The 25,062-nt window shown below is 54.0% G+C and overlaps 2 protein-coding genes across 11 annotated transcripts in view; one reads left to right on the top strand and one right to left on the bottom strand.

The window, feature by feature from the left end:
- Window positions 1–8,945, top strand: part of TMEM94 (transmembrane protein 94) — a 79,389-nt gene extending 70,444 nt beyond the window's left edge. For all 4 annotated transcript variants that reach the window (XM_067547542.1, XM_067547541.1, XM_067547543.1 and 1 more), the window contains 9 exons: window positions 888–1,077; window positions 1,885–1,962; window positions 2,528–2,613; window positions 3,896–3,977; window positions 4,417–4,571; window positions 5,182–5,276; window positions 6,599–6,692; window positions 7,022–7,192; window positions 7,489–8,945. In XM_067547542.1, coding sequence (XP_067403643.1) covers window positions 888–1,077; window positions 1,885–1,962; window positions 2,528–2,613; window positions 3,896–3,977; window positions 4,417–4,571; window positions 5,182–5,276; window positions 6,599–6,692; window positions 7,022–7,192; window positions 7,489–7,561 — 1,024 coding nt within the window. In that variant the 3' untranslated portion in view covers window positions 7,562–8,945. The remainder of the gene's footprint in view (window positions 1–887; window positions 1,078–1,884; window positions 1,963–2,527; window positions 2,614–3,895; window positions 3,978–4,416; window positions 4,572–5,181; window positions 5,277–6,598; window positions 6,693–7,021; window positions 7,193–7,488) is intronic.
- Window positions 8,946–11,980: 3,035 nt separating this feature from the next.
- Window positions 11,981–25,062, bottom strand: part of CASKIN2 (CASK interacting protein 2) — an 82,148-nt gene continuing 69,066 nt past the window's right edge. For 4 of the 7 annotated variants that reach the window (XM_067547546.1, XM_067547545.1, XM_067547548.1 and 1 more), the window contains 13 exons: window positions 24,501–24,609; window positions 24,020–24,114; window positions 23,535–23,652; window positions 22,597–22,758; window positions 21,963–22,084; window positions 20,833–20,914; window positions 19,566–19,696; window positions 19,113–19,223; window positions 18,683–18,784; window positions 18,116–18,254; window positions 15,669–17,882; window positions 14,997–15,339; window positions 11,981–14,582 (listed from right to left, as the gene is read on the bottom strand). In XM_067547546.1, coding sequence (XP_067403647.1) covers window positions 14,486–14,582; window positions 14,997–15,339; window positions 15,669–17,882; window positions 18,116–18,254; window positions 18,683–18,784; window positions 19,113–19,223; window positions 19,566–19,696; window positions 20,833–20,914; window positions 21,963–22,084; window positions 22,597–22,758; window positions 23,535–23,652; window positions 24,020–24,114; window positions 24,501–24,609 — 3,825 coding nt within the window. In that variant the 3' untranslated portion in view covers window positions 11,981–14,485. The remainder of the gene's footprint in view (window positions 14,583–14,996; window positions 15,340–15,668; window positions 17,883–18,115; window positions 18,255–18,682; window positions 18,785–19,112; window positions 19,224–19,565; window positions 19,697–20,832; window positions 20,915–21,962; window positions 22,085–22,596; window positions 22,759–23,534; window positions 23,653–24,019; window positions 24,115–24,500; window positions 24,610–25,062) is intronic. The other 3 variants (XM_067547549.1, XM_067547550.1, XM_067547551.1) reach the window with 3 other exon arrangements.

Here is a 25,062-nt window from a genome sequence, read left to right on the forward strand (position 1 = left end):
GACTTTTTAAAAAGAGCCTAAAGGATTTAGGAGCACCATGTTTTAAAGCTACAAATACATAAATCTGTTCTACGGGTAAAGTTGACTACAATACATATTTGAAAAATAATGTACCTTGTTTTTATATCAATTTTCTTGCCACACCGATTCCCTTCATGCACATACCATGATATAACCAAGGTAAAATTACAACATTTTATCTACTTTTTTGTTTCTGTAAACTTGTTAAACCCATGAGAAACATTTTTGCAGTAATGTATCAGTATCACTAGCTGTAATGATGTGGGTCTGCTTTGCCCAGGTCATGTTGGATATTTATAGTATCAACGATCATTTCAAGGAGTGCTTTGTGCATCACTTGCACATTTTGCTGCCCACTGCATTATCATTTAGTAGACTGGCATTACTTCTTGCACTGTTGAATAAAAGATTGACCAAAGATTCCTAGAGAGTCAGGCTGCTACACTGTGTGTGTTAGACTGCATTTGTTAGCTGATTTGCCTGTCCTCATAATGAGTCAGATCAATTGTAGTCTGAGGCCACAATGTTTCAAAGGTGACGTGTGATCGTGGGTGACCACAGGAGACACCATCCAGGAGCCTGATTTTCAGAAAATGCTGGGCGTCCACCTCCTGCAAACCAGAGCCTTCAGGTTGGGCCCCCAGATCTGAAGCACCCAAAATCCGTCATCACTTCTGAAAATCTTGGTGTGAATTGAAAGCCAGTGGGACTTGTGTTCCTAAATCCATTCGGCACTAATGATTGCTATATCTACAACATGTGTAGTGTGTGAATATACATGCTGTGTACTTGATTTTTTTGTCTACATACGGTTTTCTCCCCGTGTGGTGGTGCCTTTTCCTGACATTCCAATGTTGTCTGTGCAGCATAGCGCTGGATCCGCTCTATCCATCCCGCTGCTCCTGGGAGACTTTTGGCTACGCCACAAGCACTAACATGACACACGTCTCGGATGACCTTACACCCTTGCAGCTTTCAGGCCAGCTGAACAGCTTGCCCTGCTCCTTATCCTTCCACCAGGAAGAGAGCATCAGTATTATCCGACTTATAGAGCAGGTGAGTCTGCTGTGTTCCCCTTTTGGTTCACCAAAGGTCTGTCTGTGCATCCATGTTCACGGCCCAACTGTAAAGGTCTCCAGTCTTAATAATCCTACCTGTCAGTTATGAAGAGTAAAGCAAGAGTCCTATGCAGTTATTTTAGCAGTGATGAGGCCTCCCATTCAGTTTCTTTAGCCCCTTTGTGAATTACGTCCACAGTACTTTCTGCTGATGCCCAGTTGCCCTTTGCTTGGCCAGCATCGAGGAGATATTCCACCTGACTTCTCCCTTTCTAGTGAAGCATGTCAGACACGGGAGAGCCAAGCAGTCAGTGGGAAAATGTCACAGCAAATATTCTGGGGTCTATGGTGAGAGCTCAAAGTGAGTACTCTGATGAATGTAAAAACTTTGCTACTCAAAGATGCAGCAGGACAATGGGAAGAGGGAGTGCCTTGTTGCACCAGGATCCTGATTTCAGTTAAATGGGCAAGGAACATGCCTACGGAGAGCCATTACTGCAAAGTTAGCATTAAACCTGGAAAGCCCAGGATGTTTGCAGCCATTTTTCTCCAGGCTTAATTCTGCACCTTCACCCCCACCATTCTCCATAGTTGGGCTGGAGACCTTCCCTCTCCTTTGCCCCGCACTAAGTTTAACTCCTCTCTTCTCCCATCCCATCCTCCCCATACGGGTCAGAGACTCTACCTTCAGCCACCCAGCGTATTTCCTGGGAGGTCATCACTGCGTGGGCGTATAAGTTCTCCTACGGCTCCTTGGAGGTACCTTCCCAGTGATTGCCTGGTGGGGGCTTGTGCTTCCTTGCAGGCCAGGCATGCAACGTATGGGATCCGCAAGTGTTTCCTCTTCCTGCTGCAGTGCCAGCTGATGCTGGTGATCATTCAGGTGAGACAGTTTTTAACTTGGAGGAGGAAAGCCGGGGGTCTGTGAGGATGTAGCCCAAGGGGATGGGTCAGCCCTGGAGGGGAGGGGTCTGGCATGCCCCAGGGTTTATATATCTCCTATAGTTGGGACCCTGTGTATCCAGTATGCTTGTTCCAGTTGCACACAATGCTGGTGGAACATAATCCTACTAATGAACACTGATGAGGGCAGTTATTATGCTAGCCATGGCAGGACTCCGTTGCTTCCTGGCCTAGACTGCCCCTCTGCTATAGGGAGACTTTTAACTAACCTCTTGTAAGAAATGCTCTTTGGCCCCCTCTTGCCCTGTGTTTGTAGCCTGGGGACTTGGGTAGGCTCTGCTGGTCCTGGAGAAGGTCGTCTCCAGCCTCTGCCACGACACAGTCCAGAGCAGCCGGCAGGGCTTCGCTGCACATCTCCAAAGCAATCCAGGTTCTCTAGTGTCAGCGCTTACCAGGGTGGGGTCCAGGGAGAAGAAGGTGGGGTCTGGCTGCTCTCCCAGCCCTGTTGCTGATCATGCCTTTCCCTGTGGGGATTCTTTGTTCAGTTCCTGTCCTGCCTAGTACAGCTGCCGCCTATTCTGAGCACCACGGACACCCTGTGGCTCTCCTGTTTCTGTTACCCACTGCTAAGGTAAGTGAGCCGAGGGCATCTACCTGGGCACAGTACCCTCTGCTGTGCTGTGTGGGCCAGTCACTCATCCTGACTTTGCCTTCTGTAAAATGGGGCTAATATCCGCTGGTGCCTCTCAAGGACGTTGCGAGGGTTAACTAATGTCTGTAAAGCACTGTGAGCTCCTTGGCTGAAAGGACCTTTAGAAATGTTTCAGGGTTGTTGATGCTTATCTGTGGCTTGGCTGCGATAGCCCTGCCCTTCGTTATGGAGCCATTGTAACAGGTTTCCCCAAGTGTTCACCTCAACCTGCTCTCATACATGAAAATTACAAAGTGCCTTGTCCACCCCAGGATTTCCTGTGTGGTAGTGATGGTGTGTTGGCTAACGCGTGGTAAGGGCACACCTTTCCTCCTAATGAGGCTGCATGCAGAGAGCAGTGGTGCTCATCTTGCAAGCTGGAGGAGCTGTCTTTGAGGAGATCTGAGGGAGCCGGAAGGTTCTGGAGAGCTGTCCTGGTTCTATGCTGGGAGGTTTAGCATCACAGTGCCACTGGGACATGTGGTCACACGTTGATGTGGCGGTGTGAGGTCAGGAAGTCATGGTGTGGCTGGCTGATACGTGTCTGTGAATCCGTAGGGATGAGTGCTGGTCTGGAAGGGCATGGACTGGATGATCTAAGGGGTCCTTGATCCATCTCTGACTTTGATGACCCTTTAAATTTGCCCCCTCTCACCTCCTGTGCTCCTGGGTACTGCAAGGGGATGAGGGATGTTTCTCCTTTCTCCTCCTGCTCCTGTGAGCTAGGAGGCAAGAGGGTGTGTTTGTTCTTTATTCCTCCAAGTTCCTGTCCTTGCTGGGAGAGGGCTGGGAGATTTTGCCTCCTCCTGCCTCCCTACAGCTTCCCTGCTGGCTGGGAAGATTGGAGCTGCACTCTGTGCAGTGAGCATTCATGACCAGGCAGAGCCAGGGCAGCTGCAGCTGGAGTATCCCTGATGTGATCAAGTATCTCAGTCACTCACCTGGAGGTTAGCTTACCCCTTGCCATTTGAACCTTCCACTTCCTGAATTTCTTCAGGCGAAAATAGCAGTATATTTGTTAGGGCACTTTGAGTTTAGCAAACCAAGCGATGCCATGGAAATGGCCTTTGCGTGGTTGGGGGCCTGGCAGAGGCTTTTAGTGCTAATGTTAGAGGCAGGCAGATTTGTTTCTCCTTGAGTTCAAGTGCTAGGACTGCTGTTCTAGATGACGTAATGTGTGGTTGGAGACCCCGTCGGGACTAACCTCTGTCTGTTTTCCCAGTGTCTCTCTTCTGGGCAAGCCCCCCCACAGCTCCGTCATGTCCATGGCAACTGGGAAAAATTTAACCTCCATTCCTAAAAAGGTAGGAAGCGTGTTGGATGGGAACAGCCTGCACTTCCCACCCGAGATCAGAAGTGCTTCAGGACTGGGGAGCGATCATGGGGTCTCTTTGCTGAGGACGTGCTTTCCAGCGGCCCATTTTGCAAGTTCTATCCCGTTGATTTGGCTCACACCATTGCCATCCTTTGATGGTGACAGGATGAAGGGAAGACCTTGCAGCCAGTGTCTCTGCTGGGGCTGGCGATGTCTTGGCTGGGTCCTGGCAGTACAGCCCCTTGCTGCTGCCATTGGGGCTGGAGCAAGGAGACCCTTGCTGCTGATCAAGCTGTTGAGTCAGTTGAAGTGTGACCCCGAGAGCAGGGGAGCCTGTAGAAAGCCGGGAGGAAAGGCTGAAATGGAGTAAATGCCTCTGATTCCAGGCCAGTCTCCTGAGTGACTGGCTTATGCTGCCCCGTTTGCAGACTCAGCATTACTTCCTGCTCTGCTTTCTGCTGAAATTCAGCCTGACCATCTGCTCCTGCCTTGTCTGCTTTGGGTTCACACTGCACGAGTCCTGCCAAGGGATGAATGCCACCAGCCTTAACCTTAGCGCCTGCTCATCCATCATGGTGCACAGGTGAGGAACAGAAACCCTGCCACAGCACACACCTCGCCCTGCCATCCTCCACCCTCCTCCAACTCCCTGCATTCCCTATGATCCAGCTTCATTTTTCTCTGGGCTGCTTCCCTTCTCATTCTCAGGGACCCACTTTGCTGGAGCAGCCTCCCAAGTAGCGTACATCAAGTCCTCTTCCTCCAAAGAGCTCCCAAACCCCTCCAGGTTCTGGCTGTAATGAACAGATGCTGTTCTGCCTTGCTATCCCTGGAGCCTAGAGTGTAAGCTCTCTGCTGCAGGGTCCTGCCAGCATGTTCTACCTGTTGTGCGGTCTGATGTATGCAGAAGCTTTCTAGATCCTACTGATGAGGTGTGGTCCCAGGCTTCTTGCCTCTGATTCCTAGAACTCTCACTCCCCCACATGGGGAGGAGGCTGGATCGCCATCCCCCAGTGCTCACCATGTCCAACGCTGGGAAAGGGCTGTCTCTAACCTCTCCCCCAGGGCTCCAGGAGGGGAAGCCCAGCCCTGTAGCTGTACTTGGAGAGCTGAGGCAGCCTGAATCATTAAGCACATCCGCATCTTTAAGTTGTGTCCTAAGCAATTACTCAGTGACCAATTTAATTTCCCAGCAACGCTGATGGTGCCCCTGACTGGTTTGGAAAGCTTTCCAATGCTCTCCTCTTAGCACAGAAGCTGACGGCTGGTCTGATTGTTTTGCACACTGGTAAGTCCCTGTTTCCAGTGGGTTCGTGTCTCTGTGCTATGGGGACTATATGTTTCCTTGGCTTGTATTAGCAGGAGTGTTGTAAGCAAGACATGAGAAGTAATCCTTTTGCCCTACTCTGTGCTGATAAGGCCTCAGCTGGAGTATTGTGTCCAGTTCTGGATGAACAAATTGGAGAAAGTCCAGAAGAGAGCAACACAAATGATAAAAGGTCTAAAAAACATGACCTATGAGGAAAGACTGAAAGAACTGGGTTTGTTTAAGCTGGAGAAGAGAAGAATGAGGGGGGGACATAAGTTTTCAAGTATATAAAAGACTGTTACAAGGAGGAGGGAGAAAAATTGTTCTTGTTAACCTCTGAGGATAGGACAAGAAGCAATGGACTTAAATTGCAGCAAGGGAGATTTAGGTTGGGCATTAGGAAAAACATCCTGTCAGGGTGGTTAAACACAGGAACAAATTGCTTAGGGAGGTTGTGGAATCTCTGTCATTGGAGGTTTTTAAGAGCAGGTTAGAGAAACACCTGTCAGGGGTGGTCTGGTTATTATGTAGTCCTGCCTTGAGTGCAGGGACTGGACTAGATGACCTATTGAGGTCCCTTCCAGTTCTACACTTCTCTGATTCACTTTCAGCCCCCTCCCCAGCTCCTGACATGAGCTGGTTGTGCTTCCTGTTAGAACAAGGGCAGCCCAACTGAGTTAGTATCTAAAAGTTAGCATCCTGCCAGCAGCCCGAGAGCTGCATCTAATCTGAATGAAATAGCAGGGATTGCCTCTACCCTCTTCTTAAGGACCCATGGACACAACAGGCTGCAGCACGTAAAGCTGCATCTTGAGCCAACCATTCTGGCTGCTTGATACAGGAAAGAGCATTGCATGCTGGGACCTGTAGTATCTCTGGTTTGCCTCTGAAGAAGGCCTGGGGTTAAACTGGGGGAGCCCCCAACCGACCCCACTTCTTTGATTATATTTTCAGGGCCCACTCTGGTTCCTGCACCTTAGTGGTGCAGTGTCATCCTGTGGTTGGAGCCCCAGATAGTTGGGAGAACTTGCCTCTAAGCCTGGCTCTGACTCTGCTGTACTGAGGGATCTGGGGCATGTCTGTGCCTCACTTTCTCCACCAGTAAAACATGGGTAACTGTTGCCTGCCTCACGTTGCGGTGAGGCTGTTTGGGAAGCACCGTAGGGTCCTTGGATGGAAGGCAGGGTGTGGGGGGATCAGACCAATATAGCTTCAGTTCAGGCTAGAGCCTCTTTGGGGCAATGTCTTTCTCCCCGTCTGTCAGTGGTGGTAACTAAAACCACATCTATCTCTCTCCTCAGTGTTTATATCCATCACCCACGTCCATCGCACCAAACCGCTGTGGAAGAAAAGCCCCTTCACTAACAGATGGTGGACCCTAACTGTGGGCGTTGTGTGAGTATCCTCAGGCACTGAACAACATGGGAAGAAGCAGGGGCTGCTGTTACAGACTGCAGGGAGGGCAGGGACTGTCTTTAGCTCAGCTCCGGACACTTATCCCAGCACTGTCTGTACAGAGACGCCTATGAGATCGCGAAGCACGTTGGGAAACACGTTCAGCGGACTTGGGTCCAGACAAGTCCCAGTTTGATCCTTTCAGCAGAGGGGCACGGGCCTTGTATAACGCTGCGGGAGCAGGCATATTTGAGCCTGAGCCTCGCATTGCTGGTCCCAGGAGGCGTGTGGGCATGTCTGAGCCTTGGTGTCTCCACTCATTGCATTAGGTTGTTGGGTCAGGTGATGCAGACGGCTCTGGATCTGACGCTGTGGACGAACTACGACTCTCCATTAACCTTTCACGACATTCGCATCTCCCTGGTCTCTTGGCTCTTGGGTTTCCACTCCCTCATCCTCGTGGTGATTGTCAACGAGATCGTCAAACTCCACGAAATCCGGTAAGGAATGGCAGTGGGAGGAGAGCCCGGCACTCTGTTCAGCATCAGCTCCTGGCCTGGGCGTGGGCTGAGATGATGTGTAAGAAACAAGATAGAGAACAATATGGAATATATTGTAATGCCGTTACGTGAGCAGAATGCTGCTAGGACCAGGTGTGTTGCTGCTGGCTGCAGAGCGCCCACAGCCTGGGCTCTGGACATCTGTCTGTCCCCGTTCTCATGGTTGGGTTGCTCTGTGAGCTGCAGGACTTGCCCCTCTGCCCTAACTTACTGCTCTCCCTTTCCGCTCTCTCCAGCGTGCGGGTCCGTTACCAAAAGAGGCAGAAGCTGCAGTTCGAAACCAAACTGGGGATGAATTCTCCGTTTTAAGCCCCGCCAGCAGGAGTCCCATGGAGACACCGCGTGGGACGAGGGACGTGCGCTCCCGTCCCCCGCACAGCCTTGACCTGCGTAACGAGAGCGCCAGAGGCTTCCAGAGGCTTCCCTCACGCACGCAGGCCCGACAGGGCTCCTCGCCCACAGCAACAGAACCTGAGAGAGAGGCCACTGCCATAGCCGTGCCCAGGATCCCTGGAGCAGGTTTGAGGCCCCTTGCCCCGTTGGAGCACTCAAGGGGAGCGGGGAGCTCTGACTGCCCTGCAGGCCGCTCTTCCTTCTATTTATTTATTTTTAGTACCGTGATGACATTGAAATGAAGCAATTTCCCTTTGCCGACTCTTCCTTTAGGATCAGCTGTGTCTGAGCAGATGGCCATGGCGTGGCTGTTGGCAGATGGAGGGAATCCAGGGCTGCTAATATAAGAAATCCCCATTGAAAACCCTCTTTCTGCCATTTTGCCCTTTTGTTAAAGGATTTTATTTCCTGTGTGTGACCTCCCTTCCTCCCACCTTGGCTGCCCTTCTGGTGGGTCAGAGCTGCTAGTCTCCTGTCCTTCTGTGAGCACCACTGATTGGGAGCAGCCTTTCTCTAAGGCTGGCTCTGGTAGGGCTCCCCGGCCCCACGCTGCACCTTGGAGGCCTCCTAGTTTCTCTGGCTGCAGTGTCAGGTCTGCCCTCTAGTGGACGGTGGGCATCCTTGCAGCATGGCTGGAGTGTGGCATGGTCCAGATGAGGGTTGCTGGGGTCTCTAGCAGTGTGAACCTGGGGGTGGAGGCAGGTCTTTGAGGAGAGTGTCTATTTAAATCTCATGATGGAGGCACCCCTCGCCCAGGGGGCATGTCCAACAACTATCGGCATGAGAGCCCTTGGGAGGGCGGGGACCACCCTTTTGGGGATGGAGCCTCAGTGGTCCAGCTTTCATAATCTTCTCAGCCTGGCCAGCTCTCGCGTGTCGGGGGGAGACTCCCTGAATGCCAGCCCCAAACCAGGCAGCTTTACAGTTGTCTCCTTGTGTGATGGTGGATTTCTAGTCTGTTTCACTGAGACTCCTGCAGGTCACCCTCACTGGGACTATCAGGCTTTGGCAGCCCTGTCTGAGACCAGGGGCCGGGCAATACATGTGGCTAACGTGGAGCACAGATTGGCCACCTAAGCTGCCTGTCCCGGGTGTAACAGCCTGTCTGGGGCTGACTCTGATCTTAGTATCGGGGGCCCCAGCCTTTCCTGGAAGCAGATGTGTATACAGGCAAGCCCAGTGCCAGGGTCTCCCTGCTGCTTGGAATTGTGAATGACAAGCAGGGTAGGAAGTGGCTCCCTTCCCAGAAGTGTAATTCCCTCTTATCATGTCTTGTACTAGTGTTTTGAAATATCCCACTCCCCCCCCCCCCCCCGGCACCACCGTTACAGTTCTTCCTGGTGGCTTCTGGTTGTAGGAAAGTTGTTTTTTTAGGGGGTAGCGCTGCATGCTTCTTCCCCACCTCCTCAGCTACTTCAAGGGAACTCCCACATGGACTGCATCCCTCTGATCTGGGGGAGAGCTTCATCTTGGGGCTTGTCTATCCCACACCACAATGTTGCAAGTCACAATTTGCACTAGCGCAGCATGTGTGCACTAGGGGTTTGAACAGACGCTGGCTAAAGCAATGGTAAAAAGCCCCAATGCAGACAAGGTCTGGGGCCCCCGGAGCCACCTTGCACCTTTGCATGGAACTGGTGCTGGCTCTGCAGCATGTGGGCCTTTTTAACAGACCACTCACTCCCAGTGCTGATATCCAGTGATGGAATTTATTCCTTCCCAGGCTTGGAGAACAGACCGAGTCAGGCAAATCTTGGCTCCATCAGTGCTTCCATAGTAACTCCACAAAACACAGATGTCACCTGGGGCCTGGAGCAGAGAGAGTAGTTGTTGATCATTTTCTGACAGATGGGGAGGGTTGCTTCAGTGAGAGCAGCAACAAAACCAAGGACCATCCACAATGTTCGACTCTAAGCAACATCCCAGATAGCCTCCCCCACTCCCAGTACTTGCGTGTGTGCGCCACTGTCTGAGTAAATATACTGGAATAGCTGGGAGATGGTTTTGTGAATGGAGGCTGGGGCTTTAGGTGGTATTCTGCTCTGGTCCTTAGCTGTTTGTCACTGACAGCAGGAACCTGATCAGATACAGTAAGTGAAGGAGGCTCTGCCTTTCTAATAGTCCAGCCCTTGCCTTGGCTATGTGGGGGAATTGTCCCATGTTCGACACATTGACTGATGCTAAACATGACTTGGCACTTAGTGTAGACAGGAACAAAGCATGTTTTAAAAACATATTGGCTGATTCTGGGGACTCTGAGGGTTCACACGTTTGAACACAACTGTACTTATCCAGATTAAGGGCAAAATCCATGTTTAACCGCATGTTAGTTAAAACATTAGTTGACACATTTTCCTAGTGTAGACAAGTCTCACAGGAGGCAGGTGCAGGGAGCCAACTAAAGGACTTTAAACAGTCTGCACCCCCAAGCTCAGAGTGGAGCCTTTTTAAAGCCTTCAGGCCTACAAAGCTACCGCCAGGGTTGCACAGATAACAACCCTAGGAGGCTGGGAACTCTGATCATGGCCAGTAGATAAAGCAGGGTTGCACTGTGTGGTCCTAGCCTGACCTGTGACTGTAAAACCAGCTCCTTCACACTCGGTCGCTGGCGCTGCTTGTAGCCAGCCACATCTGCTCACTTTACAGACTAGACTAAGCCTTCTATTATTTTTACTCCTTTTAGGCCTGCAGGGCTGACAGCTCTGAGAGAAGGAGCTGGATCCTGCCCCGGCTCATGCACTTAACTAAATTCCAGTTGCAAAATTGGTGATGCCCGAGACAGCAAGAACCCAGCTTGACTTTCAGATCTCAGGATGAATTTGCAGGGTTGGCAGGTAGGAACAAACCTCTCTTTACTTCCAAGCTGAGCTGGTTTGAACAAGAGTCAGACACAGACATGGCGCCTCCCACTGCCATGCTCACAAAGTCGCACTTAAAGCTGCACAGTTCTGTTCTCAGGGATCTGAGATCTTAGCTTGTTTTGTTGCCACTGAAGTTTTAGTGTGATTTTTAAAGGCAGCAGCTGCCAAAGCTCAGAGCTGGCCTGTCCCTCTTCTAGAGGGGGTGCGTCCTGTAGATTTCCTTTTCTGTGGTGATCACTCTGAAAATACTTGTTTGCCTTCTTATCACTCACTCTCCCTCTCCTGCTAGACTCAGATGGAGTCAAAATGTTAGAAGAATTGAGCTTTGACTCTGGCCAGGCCTTGTCACCTCACACCCCTCCTCCCCTTAGCCAACCAGGGTTTCGGAAAGGCATGGGTGCACGGCTTTGGAAATGAATTTCCTACATTGAAATGTTTTTAAATGGTGTATATTTTATATTGAAAATTAAAAAATTTTGGATGTATGTAAAAAAAATTTTGATTTGTATTAAAACCTGTAAATTGTATAAAAAACACAAGCACCCAATGTATGAATGGCAATAAATGATTGTCTTTGATACTGTGCATCAGTGAGAGGAAGGTTGTTTTTAGTTGGCTGAGCGGATACTAATGAGAGCTTCCATGCTCTGGGGAGGACCTGGCTCCATAGCTTGGTCCTCTCTGAGAAACTGATTCATCTTGTTGTGGGGAGGCAGTGTGGTCAGAGGAGCTTGGCACTCCTGGGTTTCATTCCTGGTTCTGCCACTGACTCAGAGTTTGCTCTTGGTCAACTCACTGTGTGCGCGCCTCGATTTGCCTAGCACTTCTCATTCCATTGGATCCCAGAGCACTGTACCAACTACAGCTGCAGTAATCAGTTACTCTAGCAGTGAAATAGAGCCACCTGTGGGTCAGGTGGGCAATTGGTTGTTGTGTTCTGAGACTTAGTTAATGTCTGAGGCCTTTGGTCCCGCGTGACAGGTGCTAGAGAAGAGTAGTTTTACTGGTGCTGGAGTCAAAATGGAGACGGTGAAGGACTGGCTGGAGCTGAATCAAGTGTGCATTGGGAAAAATGGATTAGTAAAGACCAAGCAGGTTTGGGCTCGTCCCACTATCTGTGCACTGCTCAGCAAGTCTGTAGCAATGTAACGTGCTGGACATTGATCTCAAAGTGTGTTAGGGAGGAAGTATTTTCTTGCCTTGAAAATGTAGATAACCATGGCGCAGAGAAGATGTGACTTGTTTCCAATTACATGCTAAGCCAGGAGTCCTGGCTTCCAGCCCAGTGGTCTAACAATTACTCTGTACCATCAATCCCTTCTTGTTTGAACATCTTATAGTGGCAATATGTAAGGGCAAATCTTATCCACATTCAGTCACTTCAAGGGCAGGATTTTGTCCATGGACTACACCCTCAGGGAGAGCAAGTGGACAATAGTATTAACATGAAAGAGACAACCGAGTCAATTAGGCAGAACTATCAAAGGGGTTAAAAAAAGCCCCATTGTTTAATAGAATTAAATCTTAATTGATGTTAGTGGAAAACAAAATGCATGATTAACTCAAACGGTCCAGATGGTTTAAAATCTGTCAGTCTGGTGATTACATGGACTATTTTTTCCCCCTAGCTCCCTAGCTGCAAAGAACGGGGGTTGGTTAGACTTGGTCATGCCCGTACATAATTTACACAACATACAGTATCTTTAAAATAAAGATCTAGAACTTTAAAAATAAGCATTCCTCTGCGAGAAAAACAAACATGTAATTCTGTTATTGACCGTGAGAACAGCACGCTGCTGCCCCTGAGTAATGCAGCTCTACCCCAGTGTCTTTTTTTTATCCGTGTCCCTAGATAACACTTTGAAATCTGGTTAGTAAATATATAATAAATCACATTTCAAATATATACATTTTGTCTTTTAAAAAAACATTTACAGTTTATCAACATTGAAGAAGTTGGACTAATCCCAGGTCAACTCACGTGACATTAAAACCCCTTTTAAAAGGTTTCTTTAAACCTTTTTGTAAAGTGCCACTGGTTGCAGCTATTTTAAAAAGTCCATTTTTGTAGCACTTGCCATCTCACACATGGTGATTTTTCAGGCAACACTATGTATAAAGTACAGACACTTAACTAGTTAGGGCCAAAATATGTTAGCTTCAAATCTGCACGCAGACCTCGCTGACTGACACGGTTTTTGTTTTGTTTTGACATAGAAGCCAGGTTGGCATGATTTCCATCTCCTGCCAGTACGGCAATGAGTAAGTTGCTGAGAAATACATGGGTTGAGGTGGGTGGATTTTACAAGGGGCTCCCTTTCCAGCCCCAGGACAGTTGATGCTGTAAACACTCTAATGCTTTCAGGTGCAGATTTCCCTGGGGGATGAGGAAGGTGGCTGCCGCTTCAGTCACTGTCACAATGTAGTTTTAATTTTAGAAAGATAGATTTGTTTGGTTGTATTAGCAACAAAGGACGCCTTCGTACAAAATGTGCAATTTTTCCCTTTTATTGCTCGGGATCATTCACTAGCTTGGTATTTCAGATGACCCTGTACAGATCCTTCAAGAAAACATTCTTCTTAAAGCAATCCAGATACACCTGCTGCTAGCAATGAAAGAACTGAGGCTGCCGTTCCTTTGCTTCAGCCCTGTGGATGTGGCTGAGTTCAACTTCTATTTACAGTAGCTGTCAGGGTGCTAAAGCTCACTTAGTGCAGTGAAGTCGTTTCTAGCTCCATTCTCCTAGAAGCTGCTCAGTGGTTAGTAGGGTTAAGAAGCATTTTCACAGATCCCTAAATGCTGTTAGCATTAAAAAAAAAAAAAATCTTTGCTTCCAAGTCAGCGTTGAGTCTTGTTCCAGGTCAGTCTCCCTGCTTGGAGTGGTCACTCGGAAAGAAGAACGTGTTTGCCACGAGAAGACAATCTGTTCCTGCCCAGCTGCCTGGGTACCCAGGCAATACTGCAGCTGGCAGAGCGTGCTGGTAGGGATCCCTTACAATCTGAGCCAGCAGCGGGCGCCCTCAGCTGTAGCAACAAGCACATACTCTGCCCAGTAACGGGGAATGAAAGCCAGCAATGCAGCAAGCTTAGGGAGTGGGGTCAGGTAGATCTTAGTGCCTGACAAAGCTGTTGTTGAAGCATCAAGCCTGTTTGCGCCTTTATGGGGTACAGCCTGTGCCAGTCGCTGTCCCAGGGCGGCAATGAGGGCCCTGCTGTGGGGATTTAAATCCACTCGGATTACACGCTGCCGTACACTGACGTGTTCAAAAAGCACCGAATAAAGCAGGATGGTTTCTTCTCGCCCTGTGAGCTGCCAAGCTGCAACAAGTCCTGGCTTATTTCAGTGGCCGGCAGGCCCTGCCGGGGCTGCACATTAAGTGCTTGGCTCTGCTGTGCCTGCCCCAGCAGGTCCTCTCCCCCGACACGTTGTTGGCAGGGTTTAAATAATAAGAGGCAGGACTCAGCACTGGGGCTAGCAAAGAAAAGTCCCTTGGGAAAAGCTTTGTGTGAGGGGGGCCTCAGCAGCCCCAGGAACCAAGGCAGGATGGCAGCCATCAGCTGAGCTGATTTGTTGTGCGAGGTTGTGAGAGTTACTGCACTCGCTCAATAAACCCTCCGTCGCCATCAGCCCCGGAATGGCTAAATCCTGAGGGTGGAAATGCTGCAGCTGCCTCTTGCTTGTGCTCTTCTCCTGCAGCTGCAAAGGGTCACGTGGGAAATTCCCTGGGGCTTGTTAGGACCTTCAGCAACTCGCTCCATGGGGCTGACGGGGCTGTTGGAACTCCAGAGCAGGCTGGGTCTCCAGTCTGTGCGTGGTTGGGCTGCCCCGAGTAGGCCAGGAGAGGTGGGGGAGGTGCACGCTCCAAGCCACACAGTGCAGGAGAGGGAAGGATCAGAGCAGCTGTTGCGATCCCCGGGCAGTGTTCAGGGCCGCCCCGTTAGCACAGCAACTGGGGATCAGTGGCAGGGACCCATGTCTCAGTCCAGCATGGCATCCAGCTGGTCGGCCAGGTCATCAAACATGTTGCTGATGTCTTCCAGGATGTTCTTAGCAGAGTGTGTAGCCCCGTAGTGGCTGAGAGGGAAAGAGAGAAAAGGGGGGGTTAGAAAAGGCCCTGTGACGAACGAAGGCCTCTGTGCTTATGTGAAGCCCACAGCACCAGGGGACCCATTACCTCCCCCAGACCATGAGATAGGTAGGACCCAGCCACTGCTCAAGCCTTGCTCTGTGCACAGCTCCTGCATGGCTCAGACACATGGGTAGCACCCATGGGCCTCTCCGGGCAAGGGAACCTTGTTGTAACAGGGCCAGGAGGAGGCAGATGGACCCTTGAGGGCCCAGCGGTGGAGGAAGCTTAGAAAGCCCCTGACCCAAGTGTTTCTAGGCCCCCTGGGGAACATGCGGCCGAGGATAACTTATCCCCTTAGCCCTGCACCTGCAGCGCCACCCACAGGCAGGGGCAGGAGGCTCCTGGGGCTGCTCCCTCACCTGTGGGACTCCTCGGCTGTTATTTTTTTCTCAGCAGCCTGCAGCGCAGCTGCTAGGGAGGAGTTGGTCTGTTCCAGTCTCTGCTGAGCCAGGGCTGCAGGCGGAGCAGCACTGAACGGCTTTGGAGAAAGGGGCATCCCGCCGCTCAAGGCTGCCTTGTTGCCAATCTCCAGCTTCGACAGGCAGGCCACGGCAGTGGATCCTGCCACCTCTGGTGCCATCTCGGCAGTTGCCCAGGGGGCAGCGGTGTTCCGGGAAGGCTGCAGGACTTGCTGGTAGATAGTTTTTGGCCCTGAAAATACCAGCTTCGTAGAAGCAACAGAAGTGTGCTTGGCTGAGGCATCTGGAAGGGAACAGGTAAAACCTAGCGTCAGTCATGGCCCCGTGTCGCATATTTCCTCTAGCAGCTGCCACTGCGGGGCTGTGGGAGAGGAGACACCCAGCCGGCCCGGACAAAGCTGCTGTAAGCACCTCTGCTGCCAGAGCCCGTCTCACCCCTGCAGCCACTTCTGCCTGTGTAAGCTCCTCTCCAGAACCACATCAGGCAGCAGCCAAACTCCCACAGCCATGGCTCCTGTGAGAGGCTCAGAAGGGGTGTAGCTGACAGCTGCCCACCACCACCCAGGAGCAGCTGTTAGTTCACTCTCAGCGCAGACAATATGTTGCATGTACCTGGCCCTACAGGTGAGGTCCTCAGGAGGATGGTTCCCCTGTGCAGCTCCATGGGGCTGGCTGATTTCAGAGCGACCGGAGGCTTTTTGATGCCCTTCTCCAGAGACAGGATGCTCTTCTCAATCTCGGCAATTCTGAATTCCACGCTGTCTTCATCAAAAATGTCTCCGCCCCCTCTGGGCTGTGGTGCTGGGCCCACGATGCTGACTGCTTGGGCCTGTGCATATTGTGGGGTGGGACTGGCAAGTGCCTGGCTCTGGCCAGCCAGGGTGAAGGCCTTGAGCAGAGTCTGTAGTGGCTCCCTCTCCTTGTACCTAGGCCTGCGCTTCACCGTGTCAGACTCGGTGAGGTTGAATTCCAGCACTTCCAGCTCTTTTGCTGGGCTCCCCCCCAACTCCTTCCCAGCAGCGGAGCAGGGAGGCCCCGCCATGGAAACAGTCGGGGAGGTGGACTCAGCGTCCAGCATGGTAGCTTCTGCCTTGTGTTGCCCGGTAGGCTTTGGTCGCTGTTTGATGGTTAAGTTGCCTTCTTCGGCAAATGGAATGCACTCACTGGAGCTGTTCTGAGAGGACGGCGCTGAGATCCCACACTCTTCTGGGCCAGGGGTCAGCTCCTCCTCCGTGTCAGACTGGACGTCCTCCAGCCTGTTTTGCGAGGCCTCCGTTGCGGTGACGCTGGGTTCGCTGAAGGTGCGTCGGCGCGGCCTGGTGCTCTCAAAGGCGTCTCTCTCGTTCTCCAGGAGCCTAGTGCTGCAGGAGCCTTCAGAGATGCCGGCTTCACAGGGCTGAGCATCTGGGCCTGCTCTAGAAACCATGTCGTGATCTGGATTTGGGGGCTCTTGTAACAGAAGAGGCTTTGGTGGACTCCCCCCTACAGTGGACACCTCGAGCATTGCAGCTCTCTCCTTCACTGTTTGGCTGCTATCTGCATCACCCGTGCCTAGCCAGGGTGAGGGAGCCACATTCACCGACTCTTGGGCAACAGACGGCCTCCTCTCTGCTTCTGGACCCTGCTCACACTCTGCCTCCACAGCCTGGGCACTGGAGACCGAGCTGAGGCGCTTGGGTGGAGGGGGGGGAGGCCCTTTCCTCTTCGCCCGGATGGCAAAGGACTGGCTGCGAATGACCTTTGTGTCCAACGACTGCAGATAGGTGCGTGGCACTTGGCTCCGCCCCGGGCGCCTGGTCAGGGTGGCGTAGGAGCCCACGGTGCTGGTGGGTACCTCCTCCTCACGCTCGCCATCCGACAGCGCGTAGCGGTTCAGGCTGTGAGAGCGCTTCTTGTACTTGAAGATGTCTCCGTTTTGCTGTTCTCCAGCCTGCCAGGAGCCCAGGGCGACAGCCGGCTTGGGGGGCACGTATGGTGATTCCGTGCCACTGCAGTGGGAATGGAGATAGGAGAACGCTTTCTGAGCTGAGGACTGCAGGTTGCTCCTCTGGGAAGAGAAGTGGGGGTACAGGTGTGCTGGGTTCTTGGGCTGCTCAGGAACAGTGGGGGATTTCAGGGGGACATGAGGATACATGAAGACGTAGGGTGCTGTGCCCTTGTTGGGCGTCTGGGGTGGAGTGCAGGGGGTTGCTGCTGGCAGTGAGCTGGATGGCTGTAGTGGCGCGCTGCCTTTCTGAGCCCCGGGCCGCTGGTACTGATCCATCCCTTCAGGGAGGTTCCTCTCTTTCAAAGGGCTTCCCCCACACCCATTGGAGTAGCTGTTCAGTCCCTCTTGGGCAGTCAGCTGGCTAATAACCTTCCCGTGATTATCTTGGTTAGGTCTCCCTGGCGGAGCGCCCGTGTTCTCCTTCTGCCGGGGCTGCGTGGAGGAGTGCCCGCTGCTGCCGCTGCCCAGGCTTTCCTGGGAATGGCTGGAGGAAAGGAGGGTCCTGGACAACATGTTGTCCTGAGAATGCCCTGACCCTCGGGACCGCACTCCAATGCTCTCCTGACTCCGTGACATCCCCGGCGTGCTCTTAATGGTGAGTGTTTCCTGGCAGCTGTTGGACATGGCTGTTTGGAGCTCATAGCTCAGCTCACTGTCCTGGAAAGTTATCATCTTGGGCGTGTGCGGAGACGGGCACTCCCCATTCTCAGTGGATTCAATGGTGACTATGTCCAGGGCCCCAGGAACTTTGCGTCTTGCCGGATTGGTCTCGGCTTGGTTCACGTTCTTGCGGATGTCTGTCAGCTTCTTGACAGCCAGCATGATCTTCTTCTGGTGGCCTGCAGGTGGCACAGGAGTGAAAGGAGAGTTCAGTGTCCGTGGCCCCCAGGAAGGACAGTTGTAGTTTAATGCTGTGGACCTTGAGCATGGGGCTACTACACTGAGACCTTTGAACTGATTACACACAGGGTGTCCTCACACCTTGCGCTTATCACTCTCTGGGCTGGATTTTAGTCAGCAGCATAGAGATGAGAGGCTCCCCATGGCTGCCGAGCACCTCCCCGCTACTCACCCAGCTTGTTGATGCCGATCTCCTGCAGCTCCTCCCACGTCAGCTCAGTCACGATGCTGATGGAGTCGTAGCCATTGCTCACTAGCTTCTTATGGTACTGGGGCAGCCCAATGGCGCTCAGCCACTCCAGCAGGTCAGCCTACGGAAGGGCAGCAGGGATAATCCCATTAGCACTGTAGCTCCCTGCCCTGCTGCTTCCCTTCCTCCCCCCCGTGAGACGTGGCCCCACATCGGCCAGGCTGGGAACGTCACAGATCTTTGCCTAGCCTAGGCAATCCTGCTGCTGTTAGCCGGCGAAGGTTGGAAACCATACAGCCAGTCGCTGTCCGGTCACTTCAGGCTCTTCCTTCCAACCCGCGTGGTTCATGTCATGGCTGATTCTGGACTCTCTCGTTAAAACCTGCACTTAACGAGGCAGCTGGCCCAGCAGAGTCAACACCCAGCCCCAGGGAAAAGTGCACAGTCTCACAGGGCACGGAGCCCAGCATCTGGGGCTATGGGAACAGACTCAGGGCACCTAGCGCTGGGGCAAAGGATGAGACACGCGCTGGGGCCCGTCATACTCACAGGAATGTAATTGGGCAGCCACTCTGCGATGCTGAGCTGCCCTATCTCAGTGGAGATTTTCTTTCTGTGCCCCGGCTTAGTCACCCCAATGGCGGTTAGGTCCTAAAACAAAGAGCAGCGCAGTTGCCTTAGTTAATAGGGATGCTCAGAAGTAAGCTGATGTAGTGCAAGGAGTCAGCTGCTCCCACTGCTATGGGGAGGGAGGAAGTGCCTGGGAGATGCACTGGTTAGTGCTTGTGCTATGGCGATGGATGCTCCAGAAATACCAGCTAGAGAAAGTGCCTGGCAGGGGCCCTCAGACAGCTGGAGTCTAAGGTGTGATTGATGCCAGTCACTGGAAAATGCAAGGCACAACGGCTGGGCCCTGCCTTCGGACCCTAGCAGTGCCTTGTTCTTCTCACCAGGGGCCTGTAAGCCTGCCTGTGCTTACCTCTGGTGTCATGCGGCTGATAGTGGGCACATCGTAGCCAGCACTGAGGAAGTTGGCCGTGTAGAACTCCAGCTGGAAGTCGCTCAGCCAGTTGTAAATGGCTTCTGCATCCTGGAGAGAGAAGCCGACACTGGATTGCCTGTGCCGATGGCTGCACGTTCCTGGCTGCTCTGTGCAATGCAGCACGTCCCCATGGGACACGGACACTGACTCCCCCGGCTATGCTATCAAACTAGCAATGTGGAAGAGCTGGGTTGTGCCAGGCATGCTCCGCAGCGTTCTTCAGCCCCTGCTGCCGCCTGTGAGAGATGGGGCCGCTTCCCCATGGCTTTGGCAGGGCATGTCCCCCACCCAGCTTTCCCCAAGCCAGTGAGCCAACGGTAGCAGCTGGTTAAAGCGTGACCCCATCGATTGGCCAGGTCCAGGCCCCTGCTCTAAATTTGTCTCCCCCACCTGTAGCATTGGAGCCCTTCTCGGGGGCCCAGGTACCTTTCCCTCCAGGAGCTGCTCAGGGCGGAGGTATTGGTGAGAGAAGATCCTATTGCTGGTGTTGCAGTTGGCCAGGTTCTGGCGCCCAATGGTTCCTGAGCAGGGAGAGACAGGGAGTTACTGGAATGGGCCACGGCATCCGAACCCAGGCTCCCTGAATGGGGCAGAGGATGAGACCCAATTGCAGAGAGAGAGAGACCTGGAGCCTGGGAGTGTGAATAGCTCAGAGCACCTTGTTTTGCAACTCATCAACCCTCTGCTGGGGCAGAAATCTCAGCCCTGCTTCAGTGAGGGAGGCAGGGATGTTAACAAGGTCACCCAGTGAGCCAGCAGCAGAGCACAGAACTCAGGGGTCCTGCTTGCTAGCCATGTGCTGCAGCTGTTGGAACATCTCATCAGCTCTTCACAGCCCTCTCTGCTTCCAACTCCACCGAAGCGTGCGTGAGTGCGAGACCCAGAGCCTTCACCCAGCTGTGACCCCACGTGGCAGGCAGAAGCCCTGGGTGAGTGTGGCACAGCCCGGTTTGTCTGCTCTCAAAACACCATTTGTCTCTTGCAGCTGGTACCACCCCTGAGCAGGCTGGGAGTAGAGGAGGGAAAGCACCCCCTCCCCCATACTGCGGGAGAGGAAGTGGTGCAGGAAACAGCAGCGAGGGGGCATTCAGCAAGCTCTCCCTAGCCCCTTATTCCCTGCTGCATGGTTTAGAGAGGGAAAATACCAAATGCAAAGAGGGATAACAGCATTCCCACAGCCGCTTCAGTGGGGGCAAGGGACCAAGGCACTGTCCGTACACCCCTGCAGGTAGGCAGGCCTCACCCCCACTTTACCCTAAATCTTGCTGTAAGACCATCTCTGTGCTTCAGCTTCCCCATCTGTAGAGCTGGGAATAGAACCCAGGCGTCTGACTGCTGCTCCTGTACTTAACTGTAGACCAGACCAGACCTGAACCCTCCCCTCCCCCACAATTTTATTGTAAAAGGAAAAACAGAGCCTAGAACTCGCTGTGAGCAGGATCCAATGTCAATGCAGGGCCTCCCCTGCAGTCTGTTCTGCACCGTAGCGCCTGCACAGTGCTGAGCCTTGCAATCGTGGGACATGCCAGGGCTTTGGGTAGCTGCCCCTCGGCTGGGAGTGGTGCAGGCTGGTACAGAAGCACAGAGATCAAAGGGCAGCAGGGGACAGTACACGCCCCTGCCTGTGTTTGTTTTTTCCTGGATTCTCTTTCCTTACCTGTCGTGGAGTTCAGCTGCCCATTCTGGCTATTTGAACCCAAGAGGTGCTGTTGTAGGTCCTCACCACCCGGGGGCAGCGGCTTCATAAAACAGAAGAGAGAAGACAATCACACGGGTCTGAAATGCTGGGTCTGGACTTGAGACTTCGCGCTGTGTGTAGTGGGTCAGCCCCAGCCCCGGCAATTCTCAGCCAGAGGCCCACCGGGAGAGAGGCCAGGATGGCACAGGAGTGACAGCAGTGGGACTGCCCTGCACAGCCTGGGCCTTATTCTTGCCAGGAATTCTGTGTATCCTGCAGCAGGAGAACAGGGCCCTGGGAACAATCCATGCAGTCAGCTGTGCACAGGAGCATCTTGGCAGGCTACGGCTAGGGGATAAATACCCTATAACTCCCATCACAGGGAGATCCTCCCTAGGATCTGTACCCCTGGCTAGGATTGTCCTGGGGTCTCCAGGAATTAAAGATTAATTTTTAATTAAAGATTGTCACATGCTGAAACCTCCATGAATACATCCACCAAAATTGGCAACCCTCACCCGGCCCATTGATGGTTGCAGAGGGGTTTGTAACAATATGCATGCACCCATCTTGCTCCAGTAACTGCCCCTAGCTGGGTCCCAGTGCTGTGGGCAGAGATGGTAAGTGAGGTCTCAAACCCTGGGCAGCCCTGGGCAGAGCTATGTTTCCAAAGGCTTCTCTCTATGGGGGTGGTTTTAGCAAGACTGGCCCCTGGCAAGGGTCTCGGCCGTTCAGACACGACAACATGCAATATAGACATGTTCCCTGGAGCTCGGTCTGCCACCCCCACCCAGCCGTGGGCTCAGAGAAACCGGGATGGGGTGTGCGAGTTACTGAGGGCCCACAGCAGCGAGGGTGGGTTAAAAAGAGAAGGGGCAGGGGTGGATTACGGTAGGCGCAGGGCCCCATGGCCGGAGGCAGTATGAACCCTGTGGGACTGCACGGGCCAGCAGGGGCAAGAAAAAGGCAATCACGGCCTTGAGCGGCTGAGAGAGTCTGCACATTGGGGCGGGGAGGGCAGCTCTGGGGTTCTGGTAAATCCAGGCTCCCTCGGCCTTGCTCTGAGCCCTTGGCACGGAGCAGTGGGCGCTCCCCCAGGCCCATCCTACCTTGGCGTTCTCGATGAGGAGACTGGTGCTCTGCCCATTAGTGCCCTCCGTGCTCTGCCCACTGCCAGCACTGCGGATGCTGCCAATGCTGCCCTCGCTGCCCACGCTGTTCCTGTCTCCTGCTGTTAGGGGGAGAGAAGAGGCAGTGGTGCCCATGTAACCGAGTGTGGGAGAAGAAGCCTGATGCACTGGGGCACCTCCCAAGCCTTGTAGCCTCTTGGCACTGGGACAGGGCCTGGACTGAGCCACAGGCACATTTGCTGACAGAGGGGATCCCCTGGGACCAGAGGCTGGGTCCAGGCTCTGCTGCCTGCCCAGGGCCCCAACTCTGGGCCCAACCTCCACAAGACCCCTAAGACCACCCCCCTTCCCGGGGTACAGAGAATCACTCAGCCATTCACCACTCCTTAGCACACACAAGACAATCCCATGTTTCTAGGGAAAGGGGTGGGGCTGGATGCGGGAGTATCCATGGGTCACTGACCCCTACAGCCCCTGAGCTGTGGTTTCTCTGAGACTGCTGCTTCCCTCTAATTTCCTCCTTGGAGCTGGAAGGGGATTTTCTCCATCTCCTGGGAGGGAAGGGCTCCCTGCTCCTAGCCCCTGTCCACCCCTCCCCAGCAGCGACCCTGACCTGAGTTCTCAGGCCCCGGGGCCGTCCTGGTTAAGGTGAGGTGCCCGTAGGCAGCGGGCAGGCTGAGGGGTGGCTGCTGCACAGCATCGGCGGGGAGTGGCTGCAGCCTGCCGGGGGAGGCGGCAATGCCAACCTGCTGGCCCTGGCGGGGAAGAGTCATGCCTGCATTTAAAGACAAAACACTGGTGTAAGAGCAGGGTGTGCAGGGGGAGGCGGGAGCATCAGTCACAGCAGGGTCCAGAAATATCCTGCCCCAGGCACTGTGCCGGTGGGGGGGGGCTCTGCCCTGCTGTGCGGGGGACGGGCTCACGTAGGTGCATGGGCAGCTGGCAATGCTGGGGCAGAGCCAGGACTGTACGAGAGTTTCCCTGGCTCCATCGTTCCTGTCTATCACCACACTTGGGCCAGACATTAATGCTTAGGCCGGGCCCGGGCCCCAGGACACCCAGCTCTGCTAATTCCTCCCACCTGCAGCCCTCTGCCACTGCACCCATTTGTCCTGTGCTCCCACCCAGCCATGCCTCAGCCTGGACCTGATGCCTAGGGCCCCCCCCTTCAGCTCCCCCCTCCTGACCTGCAGCCAGCTCTGCTGCTCCAGTGCTAGGAGGAGTTGGGGGCTGCTGCAGGGACTTGGACCCAAGGACTGGGGTCACACCAGACTTAACCCAAACAAAGGGGGATCTGAATCCCAGTCCCTAGCTGGGAGCAGCTCGCCTGAGCCTCTCTGCTGAGCTTCCAGGCCAGAGGGAGGGCCTCAGCCAGCAGCCACACCCTGCCACCTCCCACTGGCCATGGGGGGTGGGTCCGGGTCCTGTTGACTGTATAGGGAGGGGGTGGGTTTTAGTGGGGGCGGGAGGAGTCTGGGTCGGAGATATGCCTACCCTCCCCCATGCACTCCAGGATCCGAGACATGCTCTGGTGGGGTGGAAGATGCTGACCTGTCCGCTTGCTGATGACCTCAACGATGGAGGGTGGGAAGTAGCCGACTCGGTCGGTGCCTTTCTGAGTGTCGTGGATGTGCCCTTTCCAGCGCCCATCGGAGTGCTGCTCCAGGACCTGCGCCAAGCACCGGGCATGGGAGTGTTAGGCCCCATGGGACAGACTCCTTATAGACATCCCAACGGCAGACTGAACCAAGGCATGGCACAATACAGGAACTTTGGCTATGGGGCAACTTCCAGCCTGGCCCAGCAGGAGCCGCTGTAGGGAATGTGCAGGTTCCCTGGCTATGGGGCAGCTCCCAGCCCGGCCCAGCAGGAGGCGCTGTAGGGAACGTGCAGGGTCCCTGGCCCAGGGGCAGCTCCCAGCCCAGCCCAGCAGGAGGCACTGTAGGGAACATGCAGGGTCTCTGGCCCAGGGGCAGCTCCCAGCTACTGCAGTGTTGCTAGCCATGGTCTCTGCACAGCTGCAGGCGAGTGCTCACCGTGATGATATCTCCTGCCCGGATGTTGAGAGCAGTCGGGTCGTGGAGGTTCCAAAAATCCTTTAACGCTCGGACTTTCAGGATTCCTGATGCCTCTGAAGAGAAGGGAAAGAGGGAAGAACGAGTGTAGGGGTGGCGGGGACAGGACAGGGAGAGAGAAGAGAAGGAGAGCGAGAGACCATTAATAGCACAGTGAGGAACTCAGTCCCCTGTGGTCTCCCCAAAGCCGACACTCCAGTGTGTGTGTGTGTGTGTGTGTGTGTGCAGTATTCAAGCCCCGCACCTCAGCACTCAAAGCCAGGTTGGTTTAGGGCTGCTAGGAGGCGGGTTGGGCTGTTGCCATGCGCACCCCCCCACAGCCAGGCGTTCTCCCTGCCAATGCCAGGTGAGAGCCGGGCGATCCGAGCGCCCCACGGCAGGTGCCCGTGTGATTACACAGCACGTGGCAGGGAGCCCAGCCTCACGCCTAGACCCAGCTCACCTCGCAGTAGCTGCTTGATGTCCTTGCTGGCGTGCGAGGTGGTGAACTGGTTCACAATGTCCAGGGCCGTCTGGTTGTAGGTGTTCCGGATGTTCACATCTACACCGCCCTGCCCGGGGGGGAACCAGCACAGAGACCCCATCAGTGCCAGCCCACGGGCAGCCACTCACGGGACACCATGCCTCAAGTTAGAACCAGCCGGGGAGGCAGCCTACAGGCAGGTCAGCCCCTCCTGGGGGAGCAGGGGACCCAGCATTCAGAGGCCTGGGGGAGAAACGCCCCCATTTTTTCCCAGCAGCTGCCACCGCCCCAAGTCCTGGCAGTCTGGGGGGCCCAAGATGCAGTGGGTGCAGAACCAGGACAGGAACGAGTCCCAGAAGCTGCACTGATACAGGGAGGTTCTGTCCCTTGCCCTGTTAGTCGTGTTACAGCTGCCACCCCCACCAGCCCTGCGGGCAAGCCACGCTCTGCATCTTCCCCTGCCCCTCAGCCATCCCTCCGGACCCAAGCCCTGGGCCGCCTCTCTCTCCCCCTGCTGTCGCTTACAGTGCTTCGCCCTCCT

Source organism: Emydura macquarii, unplaced genomic scaffold (genome assembly GCF_026122565.2).
Source record: "Emydura macquarii macquarii isolate MOO-44397 ecotype Brisbane River unplaced genomic scaffold, CSIRO-AGI_Emac_v2 contig_1230, whole genome shotgun sequence".
In the NCBI taxonomy this organism is placed as follows: Eukaryota; Metazoa; Chordata; order Testudines; family Chelidae; genus Emydura; species Emydura macquarii.